This window comes from Falco punctatus (genome assembly GCF_963210335.1).
Source record: "Falco punctatus genome assembly, chromosome: 1".
NCBI lineage: Eukaryota > Metazoa > Chordata > Aves > Falconiformes > Falconidae > Falco > Falco punctatus.
Genome location: NC_137580.1, coordinates 83,438,617 through 83,453,925, shown reverse-complemented (window position 1 = coordinate 83,453,925; position 15,309 = coordinate 83,438,617). Strand labels below are relative to the sequence as shown.

The following is a 15,309-nucleotide window of genomic DNA, read 5'->3' as shown; positions in this document are numbered from 1 at the left end:
GTGACGAGCGGCGTTCCTCAGCAGCCGGTATTGGGGCCAGCACTGTTTAATGTCTTTGTTGGTGACACGGACAGTGGGATCGAGTGCACCCTCATTTAGTTTGCCAACAATGCCGAGCTGTGTGGTGGTGCAGTCAACGCACCGGAGGGAAGTGGTGCTGTCCAGAGGGACCTCGACAGCCTGGAGAGGTGGGCCCAAGCAAACCTCATGAAGTTCAACAAGGCCAAGTGCAAGGTCCTGCACATGGGTTGGGACAATCCCAAGCACAAACGCAGGCAGGGCGGAGAATGGAGCGAGAGCAGCCCTGAGGAGAAGGACTTGGGGGTGTTGGTTGTTGAGGAGCAAAGTGTGACCCGGCAATGTGCACTTGCAGCCCAGAAAGCCAAAGCCAACTATGTCCTGGGCTGCATCAAAAGAAGCATGAACAGGGTGATTCTCCCCACTGCTCCGCTCTGGTGAGACCCCACCTGCAGTACAGCCTTCAGCTCTGGGGCCCCCAACGTAAGAAGGACATGGACCTGTTGGAGCGAGTCCGGAAGAGGGCCATGAAGATGATGGGAGGGCTGGAGCACCTCTCCTGTGCAGACAGGCTGAGAGAGTTGAGGTTGTTCAGCCTGGGGAAGGGAAGGCACCGGGGAGGCCCGAGAGCACCTTCCAGTGCCTAAAGGAGCTGACGAGAAAGCTGGGGCAGGACTTCTGCAAGGGCATGTAGCGCTTCAACAAGGGGGAATGGCTTTGAACTGAAAGACGGTAGATTTAGATTAGGTATTAGGAAGAAATTCTTTGCTCCTAGGGTGGCGAGGCGCCGGCACAGGCTGCCCGGAGCAGCTGTGTACGCCTCATCCCTGGCAGGGCTCAAGGCCAGGCTGGACGGGGCTGGGAGCCACCTGGGCTCGTGGAAGGTGTCCCTGCCCATGGCAGGAGGGGTGGATCTACATGATCTTTAAGGTCCCTTCCAACACAAACCAGTATATAATTCTGTGATTCTCAGTGGCAGTAAAGCTATTGCATATGTACCAGCAGAGCAAGGTAGACTATGCTGTGGTTTAATTGATTCCCTCCCAGTTTTGTTAATAAAACATATACAAACATAGCTGTTGTATAATCGGTATAATCTGTTGTGTGTTTTTAGGTAGCAATTGTAACATCATAATTGTTCTTAATGTCCAGTCATGGGAAAAGGGTTGCATTTTTGTAAAGCTACAATGTGCTTGTGTTTTCAGGACATGTACGCTTCCTTCCCCCTGCCCCCTACTCCCTCAGAATCTTATCCAAGAGAATCCAAGGGCTTAATATGTTTGTCCAGGACTTCGAACTGTCTCACAGCAGGATCAGTGTTCCTGCGCATGTTCTAGGGAGGCTCCACAACAAGTAGAAATTTCAGACATACTTATTGGCCTGTGCAGACTGTGGGGTAGCAATTGGTTACTGATCAAACATACTGTGTGCTACACCAATGGTTTATTACACCTACATGGCAAACCTGAGGGGCCAACCTTACAGCACAAGCTCAAGGCGTATGTGGCTTTGTGACATGGAATCAGCCACTCACACCCTTGCAAGCAGTCTCTGGCCATGAGTGATTCAGTTACTGTGCTGTGCTAGAGCTAAGCACAGTCAGTCAGCTCCATCAAGACAGTTGGTTTTTCAAATACACAAGCCTAGCTAGGTGGCCCAAATCCCACACCAGCACCTTCTCATCAGCCACAATGAACTGCCGGGGAGACAGCAACTGCATTAGAGAGCTAGAAGGGTGGGTATGAGTTTCTTAATCACAGCTAGCTTAACTTGAAAAGAATTGAGCCACCCTCATTTCCCTAGGAAATGGGAATATTTTTTCTCTTATTGGTCTTAGTTAACACCGAGCAGTTTTCCTTTCTTGAGATGGAATGGAAAGCTGGGACCAGATGCTGGTCATTAGGAATACTGAAGATATGCTGAAAAATGTTTCATCCAGATTTTTTGGCTTTTTTCTGTCTCCCTGTCTTTCCGTAACTTTCTAGGAATGCAGCTTAATTTCTGCTCCTTGACCATTGATCTCTTGGCCTGAAGGTTGTTTGTGGTCTAGGAGCAGCAGCTGCACCTGCTTAAAATACATTTTCTGCAATTAGCGTAGAGCTTGAGCACAAATTGGCAGCCTTCATGTATCCTTCCAGGAGTGCTAAGGAAATTACAGCCACTGCTATTGAGTTAGTGGTAGAAGAAATGAGATACAACCCTTTTTGTCCCACACAGCTGAAGGAATCCTTTGGCTTTTTATTCTGAGAACATCTGTGTGGATGTTGTCCTTCAAAGATTTCACAAGTAATTTTATGCAGAGGCAGAGCTGCTAGTGCTTTCTTTATTTATACTAGCATCTTTGCATGGTGGCAGCTGTTCATACCAAAAAATCACATACCTTTTTGGTTTTTTTGCCCAGAACTGAGAAGTTGCCATAACTCTGAATGGATTTTGTGTATGAGATTTTAAATAAATATAATTAAACTGGTTAAATAAGGCTGGTTGACCACAATGGGCTTTTTGTAATCCCATTCAGAACCTAAAAGTTAACATTACCAGAAACTTCTATATCAGTAAATTGGTTAGTGTCATGTATCTGTGGACTAATTCAGTAGTGCCTCAAGATACGTAATCAGATATTTAGAGAAAGGGAGAGAAAAAATTAAGCAATGCAACACCTGTTAAGAAGAAATAAAACATTTTAAAAAAATACATATTGTTGTTGTTCTCCACTGGTTATTCAGATTGAGAATTATTACGCTAACACATGAGAACCACAAAGTACTTCTTAGTAGGAGCCAGTCCAGTTGTCATGACTGCGACATTTTGTTGTACAGCTTTTCCTATTGTTTAACCTTACACATAGGAACAGACTTCCAAAGAAAAGTTGCTTTTGGAAAATAGGAATATTTCTAAGTGTATTTAGGGTCAGAGGTGATAGAACAATTAAACCCAATGATATTTAAAAAAAATAATGAAGAAATGTTTTGGACTCAGGCAGTGAAAATTGGAACAAAGGTATGAAATGTCATCTTCAAGTAATCTGGGACAGGGGGAGAAGAAAAGGTAGTTTTGCTTGTAATATGAGACCTGGCAATGGCTCCTCACTGCATATATAAGCCTCAGCAATAACCAGAGATCTTCTGTCAAAAGTGATACTTTCCTCCCCAATAGAATAAATTCTAGTCAAGAGAGCCTTAACGTGCTCAGTGGTGACCACAGTGTGGATAATGGAAGAGCAGAAGTTGAGGAGCATGCTCCAGAACGTATCTACTCTGCAATTTAGTTATGACTAAAACTGTAATTACCATTAGTTCAATAAGACTTCTATCTTTATCTGATTTCTTCAAAATATGGAATTCTTAAATTAATTCTCTCATCTCTTTTTCTTGTAATACTGTGATACTCTAATAGCGGTAACATTTTCTGTGGGGCAGTAATGAGAAAATAATGAAGAAATAAGTAATAGCTCGAGCTGACATTTTGTATCTAATTGGTGAAATATCCTCTTGTGTTTGTCCTAGGGCAACGGTAAAGAAAGGTGTGAACATTTTCAGTGTAAGAGCCAGCAGCCCATACTTATGGGACATCAGAGAGAGTGTGGATTATACCGGGAAATATGCACCAGTTGTTATTGTTTGCCAGAGGAAATCTGCTGCCTCTGAAAACAGGTAGGTAATTTCCAGCAGTCTGTCTTTTAATAACTAATGGTTGGTTTTCCTTTTTGAAGCATTTTGCCATGATTTTAATAAGAATTTTTTATATTACATGACGAAAATGCTTTTGAAAAGCTGTCGCTGTCTTTATTTTGTAGTCCATTGCTAATTCTACCACATACACTGAACAAGATGTTATTCAATCCTAATACTCAAAGGAAGTTAGAACTAGAAGGAAATACTGTTTTCACAGCGTATTTAGAAGAACATATTTCATATCTTAGAATTTGGTTGTGACTAATCTCTTCAAATTATTTGCTGCTAGGCATTAGAGCAGAGCATAATTATAGGGCTGGTTTTGGTGGGGTTTTCAGTGTGATTTTTTTACTTTGGTTTGGGGGTATTTTAGTGTTTGGTTTTGCTTTCTTTATCTGAAGGAAACTAAAACATACTCCTGGTATGAAACCCACATTTTTGTTAGTGACATTTATATGAATTTTTAATCTGTAGAAGGGAATAGATTTGCTAGGTTTCATCCCCATGGTGCAACAGCTTAGATAGGAGACTGACCAGTCTTAAACAGCCTTCATCTGGCAGGTGGATGTTCCTTTTCTAATCACAACTGATTGCTTTAGCGAATACATTTGCTTCTGCTTGTTCATTTTTTCTGGACCTGTGTGTCAGGTGCATATTTATAAAGATCTGACTGCCTGCATGTGTATTGCATTTGGCATTGCTGTTAGAAAGCTTGCAATATGTAACATGGAAGTCTTGTGCTGTGATTTACTTCTGTAATTTTACAGAAACTTGTAGGCTTTGGGGATTTATTGTGTGGTTTAGAGTTTTTAAACAAATGCCCTCTGAACCTAGTAACTAGGAAGTTTCATGTCTTTGCAATCTGGGTATAAGAAAAAAAAGAGGAAGGGAATAATTTCTGTTCATAATCATGATATAAATCACTTTCTCCTTATTATAACTCAGGTTTTACATGATTTCTCTGCTATAGTATCCTGATTTTTCTCATCTAAACCATATATTGTCTCATACCTGACTGAATTTTATTGGTCAAAGAAGCAATGTGTATTTATGCCAAGGTCAGAGCTTCCTACTGTCTAGCACAATCTGTCAGACAGATTCTTTTAAATCCCAGATCAAAGCTATTTGAAGACAGCGTGAGTATTTTCATTGACTGAAATGGGCACTGGATTAAAATCAAAGATTATTTCAGCAATGAGTTTTCCATCACATTTTATCTTTTTGGGTCCATGCAGTGCATTTGCCTGATTTTTCTTCCTCATCAGGAAAACTGAATAAGGCAACCTCATGAATGAATTGAAGCTTGGCAACTTATTTCCCTTCACTATTCAACATTCAGTGCAAGCCTTCAAAATGACCCCTTGTACACACACACAAAAAATTATTATGTCTACCTTCAATGTAGTGGTTGTAGATTCTGTGTACTTTCAGATGCTGAGTATAAGCATTGCTTCATGCTTATTAAAAGAAACGTGAGCTCATATATATATTGAATTTTACCAGAAAGAAAATCAAGTGAAGACCAAGGTATTATAACTTCTGGTTTGACATATTCCATCTGAGTTCCCAGTTGAGTTTTTGTGGTTTTCTCACTTTTAAGAGCTTCTTTCTCATTGTTTGTAAATAAACATAAAATTTTTGCAATATATTATTCAGTACGTTGTTTTCCTCCTTAAATTTATTCGTATCTGTTTTGCTATTCATTTTAAGAAGTAAGATCAAGCATCGTGTGGGGAAAAAGTATGTGCTTGATATTTTTGGGGAATCATTTTTTTCCTTATCAATACATGTTTGATGCCACTAAATATGCACAATGGATAATAGCTAAATATTGATGTCTCACCAAATTGTTTGCCTCCATAGTTCTACAGTTCATTTAGAAATTTGACAAACTCTGTTTGCATATTATTTAGTTACTCTTAAAAATCAGAGGTCTGATCACATGAATGCAAAGGTGGCAATGTTAATTAACTAAAGATTCAATACCTTTGTGTTTCTGATAGTTTTACATGGATCAGAAAATAGTGTTAATAAAGCTAACTTACTGTGACAGGTGTAATTTCACGGATTAAGGAGGCACTTGTGCAAGTGACAGACTTAACCAGGATGCCTGAGCATTTCTTTATCAGAGTTTGAAATATATCCATCATTTTATTTGGAGAGGTTTTGCACTGAAAGCTTATCATTACAGGATTTACATATAAATATTATCACAGCCAGCAGGGTGTTTTAGAATGAATATTAACAGTAAATATTATGAGTCTGTATGAGAATAACTAATTAAGCCCATCTGTCAAATATGATTTGAAATTCTCAGTGCCTTGCTTATTATGGGCTTGCAATAGTGTTCCAGGTTAATGGTGAAGCAATTATAAAGTCCTCCCCAGTTCTTCTGATTTCATTCTTAGGCAATAATAATTTTGTAACACTCTAAATGCTGACCCATGAGATTATTAGATGGATTTACTACTTGTAGCATCTATACACCATTTCTGTTTTCTGTGAAGCATCTATTTTCCATCCTTCTATTGTCATGTAGATGACCAAAAAAACAAACAGGAGGTGGTGTAATGGGAATTAACCAGTGGCTCACAGATGGGAAACACTTAAACACTGATTGAATCAGGGAGATACACCCTAATATGTGCCATCCTTTACTTATTTCCTTTGAAAGTTGGTTGGTCTTTCTTTTTCTTAATTGCTCATGTAATGAGGTGAATAGAATAGAAAGATGAGATGAAAGCAGTACTGCATTTTCCGAATTGTTTTCTTGGGTTATTGCTGTTTCTCATTGTACCTGAAATTCAGCATCTCTGCTGTGCTAGTGGTTTCTGAGAAGGATAGCCATAACTGGAAGATCTGGGCTCCTGTGTGTCCTGTTGGACTGGAAGCATGCAAGGTGGGGTGGGTTTGGAAAATTACTGTAGTGGCTAAAGACGCACATTTATTGGTTTTTCCTCAGTATCTTTGGCTGCTGTAGAGACATTAAACAAGATGTTCTGATGTGATACTAATGGGTGTTATATGTTCCTCTTAAAATTTATTCCTGTTTATATTTCTGGGTACAAATGTTTGCTATTTCATTGGAGAATACAATATGGTTCTTTGTGCTTATGGCAGGACTGAGGCCATTGATCCAAGCAAGTTCAAAATAGACAAAGCTTGGCCATCTCTGAATAAAACCTTAATGTCTGGATATGACCATCTACTGTCTTATCTCCAGATGTATTTGAACTATATCATGGATAACTTTTGCTCATCAATTTCCTTTTCACTGTTCTTGTTGTTGAAAATGTACAAACATAGTATTTCTGTTGATACCTTTCCACTTGGCACTTTTTAGTTACAGTTCTGTAACACTGAAGGAGTTAATGGCTTACACAGCCTGAAACCAGATGCTGGTCCTGGTATTAGTAGGAAAGCTTACTGTTCATTTTGAAATATGAGTGATTGAATTGGTCTGTGATAATACTGACACAGTAAGAGATGACAGTATTTTCTGGGCTGTATCCCTCATTTGTTCCTCTCTGTCTCATTCTTTCATGATACTGTATTTCAATACTTAATTTTCTTAACACTTTTACAATACAATACATTAACTTGATATTAGATAATATCAGGGGCCAGGAAAATGTATGGCAGCATTGCCTTTGATTTTCCTACACAATACTTTATTTTGTTTACATTTATACCATTATCCTTAGTGCCCTGTATTTGTTATTTTCAATTCTACATTTTTTTACATTTACAAAATTTAACATGTAGTTTTCATGTTGTAACAGCAGTGAGCTGTTGCCTCCTTCTCTTACTTGTTGAATCTGCCAGTACATTTGATAGACTCTCAACAGTGCTGTAATCCTAAAATGCTTCTGAAGCAACAAAAGCAAGAAATTTGACATAAATAACAGCCTAATAGGCACAGTAATTATATTATGTCTCTTGCTGGGTATTCATCAAAATGATTCATAAAATAGCTTTATGTTTTAGATCACCATTAATTTTTTTCCTTGCTATTCATGTGCTCACGTGACTTTATCAACCAGAGATATATTGGTGCTTGGAAAGATTTTTTTTTATTCAGTGGAAGTACAGAAAAGATGCATGAGGTAGCAAAAATAATTTCCAGTGTATTTCATCCTATCGCATCATGTGTGAATCATATGAGCTTCAATTTATCATGATGAAACAAAACCAACAAAAAGACTGTAGAAATCATACATGCTTTCAGATAGGATATGTTCAAGTATGATATTAAAGAAACTGGACAGGCAGAGTGGACGAAGGCTTGGGTTAGCCTGTATGTTTGGGTATTCAACCCAAGAGATTATTTTATTTTTTCTCTTCAAAAGATCACGTGATATGTGAAGTCTGAGCAAAAACATTTTCTCCTGTTCTTTTTTTAATACTGCTTTTATTATTGAGGAGGTGGGAGGGAAGGGAGATATCTTTTATGTGGTTCCAAAATTACTTTCTGAGAATAATTATTCAGCCCTAAAAACTGGCTTTTCACTCAGCAACATTGATGCTGATATAATATGTTAAGATACGTATTATTGGGCAGATATAATATGCTATTTTTATTCTGAAATACTAGAGTTTAACTCCATTTATACTTCCAAGGCATATGGGTAATGCTCAGCTGTAAATGTATTTAACATGGGCAGCTTAGGAGTTTCATACAGTGTACCATTTGGGTTTTTTTTTAACCTTCCTGTGTTACTTGAAACCTCTAGGCTTCTGAGTTATACATTGTGATGATGTGAAAGTACTAAACATCTCAGAAGTCAAGTTTACGTTCCAGTGTTTGAAAGCAAGTAGTCACGAACCTTTGTTTCTCATTTTAAAACATAAAATGTGTTCTCTGAGAGAGAACACTTTGAGATATCGAGACAAAATAAATTTGTATGAACCAAGTCTCAGTGCATCATTCTTTTACATGCTGACCCACTTTTTTTTCCACATTTTTTAAGAGCTTTTTTATTTATCAAGAAATACAGAATCTTTCTTGAAATTATCTTACTCAATGCTAATATACTAGAAAAAATGTATATGGTTATCATCTTGAAGCAAATCAGAAGAAAAGAGATTAAATATTAACCTACAAATATTAGATAAAGGCATTATTAGCCAACTTTTTCACCTGTTTTTTTGAAAGATAGTAATTTAAAAACAAAAAAGTTGCATGAAAGCAGCCCTCTGGCATCTTAGAGGTGGACGCTATTCCTATCTCTTTGACATGTACATGAAGGAGATACCACAGGGCAATTCATTCAGCTGTCATTGCGAAGAAGGGTTCTCCTTAGAGAGGAAGGCTATTCCTGTATTCTTTTGTTTGCGAGCATAATGTCATTGGAAAAGTGAAAAGCGACAATTAGGTTTGATATGCTGACACTGTCTCTTGAAGCAGTTAAAAAACCCAAAATTATTCCTTCATTTAAGGATTATCCTTTTGAAATACTAATGTACAGTTATATTGCATTTACCATATCCTAATGGCTTGCAGTTGGTGATGTTCAGAGCTACATCATTGCTACATGCTTATCATCTTAAGGAAAGTGGCAAAGTACTTCTATAATGTAACTTGATGTGACTTAACAGTTCACAACAGGACTGAGTTATAATGAAAGTAAAGGAGATTAACAGTAGTGCCTGTACCTTTTTATACCACTACAGTATCCCTCCATCACTTGTAGAATTCCTTGTGCTGAATGGCCACCTTTTTAGAAGGGTACATGATAAACGTAGAGATGATATAAGGGCTTTTGTTCTACTTCGTGGTTTAAAAATACGCCGAACAGTTTTAGGGCAGAGGCAGAATTTACTGCAGTGCAGCTGATTGTTGCTTTGTATAGCTTTAGCAATGCAGGGTGAAGAACATCCTTCAAAATAGTATTTCACATTTCCAGAATGTATTGATATGTTGACTGTTTGCCCCTGATCTTTACTGCTCCTGATCTTTACTGCTTCTGCCCTAGCTAGAAGCAACTGAAAAGAGTAATTGAAGCTTTAGTTACATAGCCACTTTGATCTGTTACTTATTAAGGGTACTATTGCGCCCTTAGCTTCTTGAGGCTGAGTGAGGTCAAGAGGGATCAGGGACAGAGGGCCACCTTTTTCAGTGGCAACCCAGAGTCTGCAGATTTTCTAGGATTTGAATTCTTGAAGCAGAGAGTTAGGATCACTGTCACAGTTACGCCAGCCTATACGCACCCTGAGGAGAACTGGAGTTATCAACTGTCAGCTCTCATTGCATGTGTAAAAATAATGATAAAAATTATGAGTAAATACCATAAACTGATAAAAGACGTCATGTTAATTTGAGTGGGTTTTGCACTAGATCTAATTTGTCTTGGAAGCTGCGTTCCTTTTCTAGTGCATTACTGTACTTGGCTCTGCTTTTGTGACAGTCTCCCACGTGCTAAGTAAGTCCAATTAATAAATACAGATAGCAGTGACTGCAGACTGGTGTCCTAATGGCCTAACTGGTCACAGGCCAGTGGCCATTCACTGACTGTCCACCATCTTCAGTAATATGGTGCCTCATCCAACTCTTCTGTCCATTCCAGGCTGTCCACCCTAGTATATCCAGGAACCCTGGGAGGCAATTCTGTATCCCCTACAATTCACAGCAGAAGACAACCTGAGAAAGTGTTTCTCAATTTGAGTTGGACCAGTCCCATGTCTCACATATGCCAGCATCAGGATAACCTCTCCCAAATAATTTCAGCAGTGACCCCAGGGTAGAGCTTTGAACAGAAGGAGTTTTGGCTGCAGGAAGCATGTTTGTAAGGAGGGTTGAATTTAATTTCCCATCCTAGCTTATCTGAAAGCATGTGTGTGTGTGTGATACTTCCATTGTATTTTTGGTTTAAATTTTACTGAATTTTATTTTACATATTAAAGTGATCATGGAAAGCAAGGATCAAATCAGTACTGCATATGTGAGGCTTCCTAATGATACCGAAATTGAATGCGTACCAGATACTCAGTATTCCCTTCTTCATGAGCTTAGCTAGGAATTCGAGAAAAGGTATGCTATCTTCATCAACAGTTATGGTGATAGCCCAGAAAGTGGAGGTTTGTTGGATAAACCTGAGAAGTCTTGGAGAAATTCTGATGATTCCCATGCTTGTGCAACTAGAGACTGTATTGTAATGCTTACATGGGAGAAGGCAGAGTTACATTTGTGGCATTTCAAGATGTTCTCACGACACAAAGTTGTCTATGATGTGCTGGTAATTGGGCTTGTTTTCTTTGATATATAGTACCTCCCATAAAATGTGGTTCTGTAGCACAGTGGTCAGCATGACTACTAAATGCCAGGAGTTGTCTAGAGGACGTCTTCTGAAGATACTGTAATTGTTCAGGTTAAATTATCTGCCTCTGTAAAATCTGCAAACAATGAATAATGTTAGGTGTTTAATCCCCTTTCATTGAGAGTTCTTGGCATCGGAACTGGGCATCAAATATTTTGAAGGAAACAGTCTAAGCCTAAGTAATGTGCTGACAGAAGTCAGTTGCAGTTCATTCACAAATGCACTGGGTTTTCTTTGTTCTCTCTTTCTCCTTGGGTGATATGCAGGTGTTTTACGGTGATTTCTGCCACCTCCCTTGTAGAGAAGATGCTTTTCTTTCTGTATGGTGTTGAAGTAGCTAAAGGACATTTCCAATAGTCTGGATAACCTCACGTATATTTAGTGTCTTTCTTTTTACCCTGTGTTTATCCAGTGTGATAAATACTGTTTTAAGCTTGAGGAGGAATGATTTCCCTTAAGAACCTTAAGGATTCATCATCATCATGCTTGCTTGGTGTTTGTGTTACTTAGCACTGTGGTCCTGAAACCTTTAGTAGCCCCAAGGCTGAAAATAACATTTCCAGTGGGACAAGAAGAGTTTGCTACCTATTACAGAAGAGACAGCAAGTGAGTAATCTCCTGTCTATGAGAAATCAAATATTAAATGCAAAATGTGTCTTGTGAAAGTATCTCTTAATGGTGCTGTTGATTTTCTTTTCCTTGGAGGAAATCCTGAAAGAACTAATACTAATTACTGAGAGTGCTAGAAAATGAGTGGATGACTTAGAATGTGAGCTAAGGCTGAAAATACACCCGTTGTGTTGAGGCATGGGGATTCCCATTTTTGGATGAAAAAAGTCATTAAATCTAGCTATCACGTCTAAGTCAACATACAGCAAGGTGTGGCTCAAAAGGTTAACAGATTTATATAATACAGTGCAGCATCCATATAAATTGTAAAACTAATCATAAGTAAATGCCAATGGCAAGTACAAGGTTGAAGTTCACTGGGCAACTGAGTTATGTTATGGTTTCAACTCTTAATGTATAGATTTATTGATCACATAAGCTAGATTGCAGTATTGAAGATCTGTATGTGTGGTTTATATGAACTGATGGTACAGATATAACTTATCCTCTAACTAATTTCACCTTGGTCACGTCTTGGCCTTTTAACCACCTGGTGGGCCAAACTATAAGGACAGTTCTGACACTAATACATGACATAACATGTTAGGCTTTGTGTGCATGCAGTGGAATGGGGTTACATAGCTATGCTTAGGATGAGCTCCGTATAGGTCGATACACTGAGCAGGGAGCTGCACGGAGCTAATCACTAAACCCAGAAGTCAGTGGTGTGTTGTTTTATTACCCCCTGTAACTGCACAAGCTGTAACAACTTGCCCCGGGTCATGTGGGAAGTGTAACAAAGCAGCAGTTCAACGGGGATCTCCATATGTGTCAGTCAGTCCCTTGAGAGCCAAATTGCACCAAAGCTGCTTTCTGTTTTCTTCTAGTCAGGGAAAACCTTCCCTCCCAGGAATATAGAGTTCTGCTGAACTGGTGGTTTGTCTTAGGCCTCTTTTTGAAGAGTTTCTGTTGACTTCCATACCAATAGAAGAAATAGGGCTTTGTTAGGATAATTGGATGCCTAATCTTTGTGAACATCATTGATTCCACCATACATACACACACATGTATGTAAAAATCAGCATCAGGACAGAAAACTGAGGTGCGAGATTCCATAGGCAGTGTCTGTGTGATCACTGGGTATTTTGGGTTACATGAAGGGAGTGTGTAATGTGATTCATTCCTTCCCCTGCATGGTAATCTGCAACAACAAGCAGTACTTCCACCTCTACCAACACACCCCATCTTCTGCAGATGTTTTCCAGCCTAAGATGTAATCTAAGTATAAATTTTTAGTGTTAAAAAGAGCTGTTTTAATGTTTGATACGCTTCCAATTTCACCTCTGTTAAAGTCTGAACCTTTCAATTTGAAATTGAAATTGAAATCCTCAGTGTGTAAGTTTATGAATCATTTGTTGTATGTATGATAGTTTGACACAAAATTGAGTGTAAGAATACATAGAAAAGATATTACAGAAGAAGTTAGACAAAACCACATTCTAGAGTGGGGAACCAGGCCATATCTTCTATGGAATATAAAGGAGCCAGGAAAACTGGCTTGTTGAATCATTCTTCGGAAGAGTGCAGGAGTCATTACAGTGTATGTTTCTGTTTGTTGCTTATGAACCCTGAGAGCTTTTCCATGCAACAATTATAAATATGATTTCATATTAGGTACACTTTAAAATTTGAGTAACTGACAGCTCTGCCTGTTTTGCCTTTGGTACAAGACCAGCCTAGGCTGGTCATAGAATATCATTTAGGTTGGAAAAGACCTTTGAGATCATCAAGTCTAACCATTAACCCAGCACTGCCAAGCCCACCACTAAACCATGTCCCTAAGTGCCACACCTACACATCTTTTAAACACCCCCAGGGATGGTGACTCCACCACCTCCGCAGGCAGCCTGTTCCAATGCCTGACAACCCTTTCCGTGAAGAAATTCTTCCTAATATCCAGTTTAAGCCTCCCCTGGTGTAACTTTCCTCTTGCCCTGTCGCTTGTTACCTGGGAGAAGAGACAGACACCCCTCCCTGCCTACCACCTCCTGTCAGGCAGCTGGAGAGAGCCATCGGGTCCCCTCTGAGCCCCCTACTCTCCAGGCTGAACACCCCTGGATCCCCCAGCTGCTCCCCATCAGACTTGTGCTCTAGCCCCTTCCCCAGCTCTGCTGCCCTTCTCTGGACACGCTCCAGCACCTCAACATCCCTCTTGTAGAGAGGGGCCCAGAATGTCATCGTGCAAAGTCGCAATCCACTGGCAAATGCAACCATCTGATAAAGAGCCTGTCTACCACTTTTATTCTCCACTCATGTTGGCGATACAATGCAGGACAAGGCCTCAAGGACAAGAGTCCAAGTACTGTTAGCCTGATAAATAGAGACGTGTTAGAACTTGTAGGGCACAAGCCCTGGGAACAAAGGAACAAGCTAACCGAAGACTCTTGAGCTGTTGCTGTTGGGATGGCAACCAGACGGAAAAAGAGGAACAAGTATCCAGACAGGGGAACGGATAGTGCTGATAAGGAACTCTGTTAATCAAGTCACGTAGAAAGAAACCCCCTAATCTTAGAATAGAAATTGTTGCTAGAATAAGGTAAACTAATCAGTTTCTATTGTTTTAACAGTGTGCCTTAAATGTCAGTCAATCAGTGTTTTTTGCACTTTGGATTTAACCAATCAGTGTATGATGTGTAGAGAATAGAAACGTATATAATTGTAAGAAAATTACTAATAAACGGACAACTTGCTTGCATCAAGCTGCGCCCCGTCTCTTCATTTGCCGCAATACAAAGGCAGGGATCAGTTGACTGTGAGGTCTCTGGTTGAAATTCATTGTCAGAGTGGAAGCTGAGGTATTGCCTCACTTATGTAAATGTGGTAATACTATTCTTAGTTTCAGGGATTACCTGAAACTAATATTCAAATGTGCAATTAGCTGAATGGATGACTACTGTCTGCATCATTTCTTGATATAAATTCTTCTCTGGTGTATTGCCAGAATGCATCCCTGCCTTTTCCTCAACTTTAACTGAAATACTTGTAGAATACGTTCAAAGTTGACAATATATTATCTTTTTAAAAGTCTTTATTCACTAGCAGCTTTCCTAAATCCTAGTTTTGTGAACTTCAGCGTGTGGTCTCTGGAACGGGACAGCTATTCAATTTATACTACCAGAAGTGAGACTATATGACTTTCATTTTCCATTTCTTACAATGCCTTTCTAATCAACTGTAAAATCAACCCCAAAGTATCTGTTTCTGATATTTATGTAAGTCCCATTCCAATAGCAGCATTGGCAAGTAGGTGCACTCTTATTCTGTATTAAACATGAAGGCTGTCATACCAAAAGACCAAGAAATGTATGTCTATGCAGCACAGAGTACTGCCATGTGGAAATAAACAGGCCAACTTGACTGCGACAGTGCCACATGCTCATTCAGCAAGCCCTGGTCACAGAATGAGCAGTATCTTGGAAAATAGGACTGTATCCTGTCATGCATAGCTTATCACTGTGAGCTCAGAAGAATGTCAAGGGCTGAGTGGAACTTCTTCATTTTTAGTTTATTTGGATCTTACATTTAATCTTATACTAGAAAGAGAATAATTAGGTTGAATAATTTGCAGTCCAATTAATCTATTCCTAAGTGGCAAATATTGTACGTGGAAACAGATAGAGTATGAAGTGTTT

The 15,309-nt window shown here is 39.2% G+C and overlaps 1 protein-coding gene across 3 annotated transcripts in view; it reads left to right on the top strand.

Moving 5' to 3' along the window:
* Nucleotides 1-15,309, top strand: part of TMEM132D (transmembrane protein 132D) — a 261,285-nt gene that overhangs the window by 97,056 nt on the left and 148,920 nt on the right. For all 3 annotated transcript variants that reach the window (XR_013930456.1, XM_080402026.1, XM_080402025.1), the window contains exon 3: nucleotides 3,525-3,671. Coding sequence is in view for 2 of the 3 variants with exons in the window: in XM_080402026.1 (XP_080258152.1) it covers nucleotides 3,525-3,671 (147 nt within the window). In the remaining variant the exon portion in view is untranslated. The remainder of the gene's footprint in view (nucleotides 1-3,524; nucleotides 3,672-15,309) is intronic.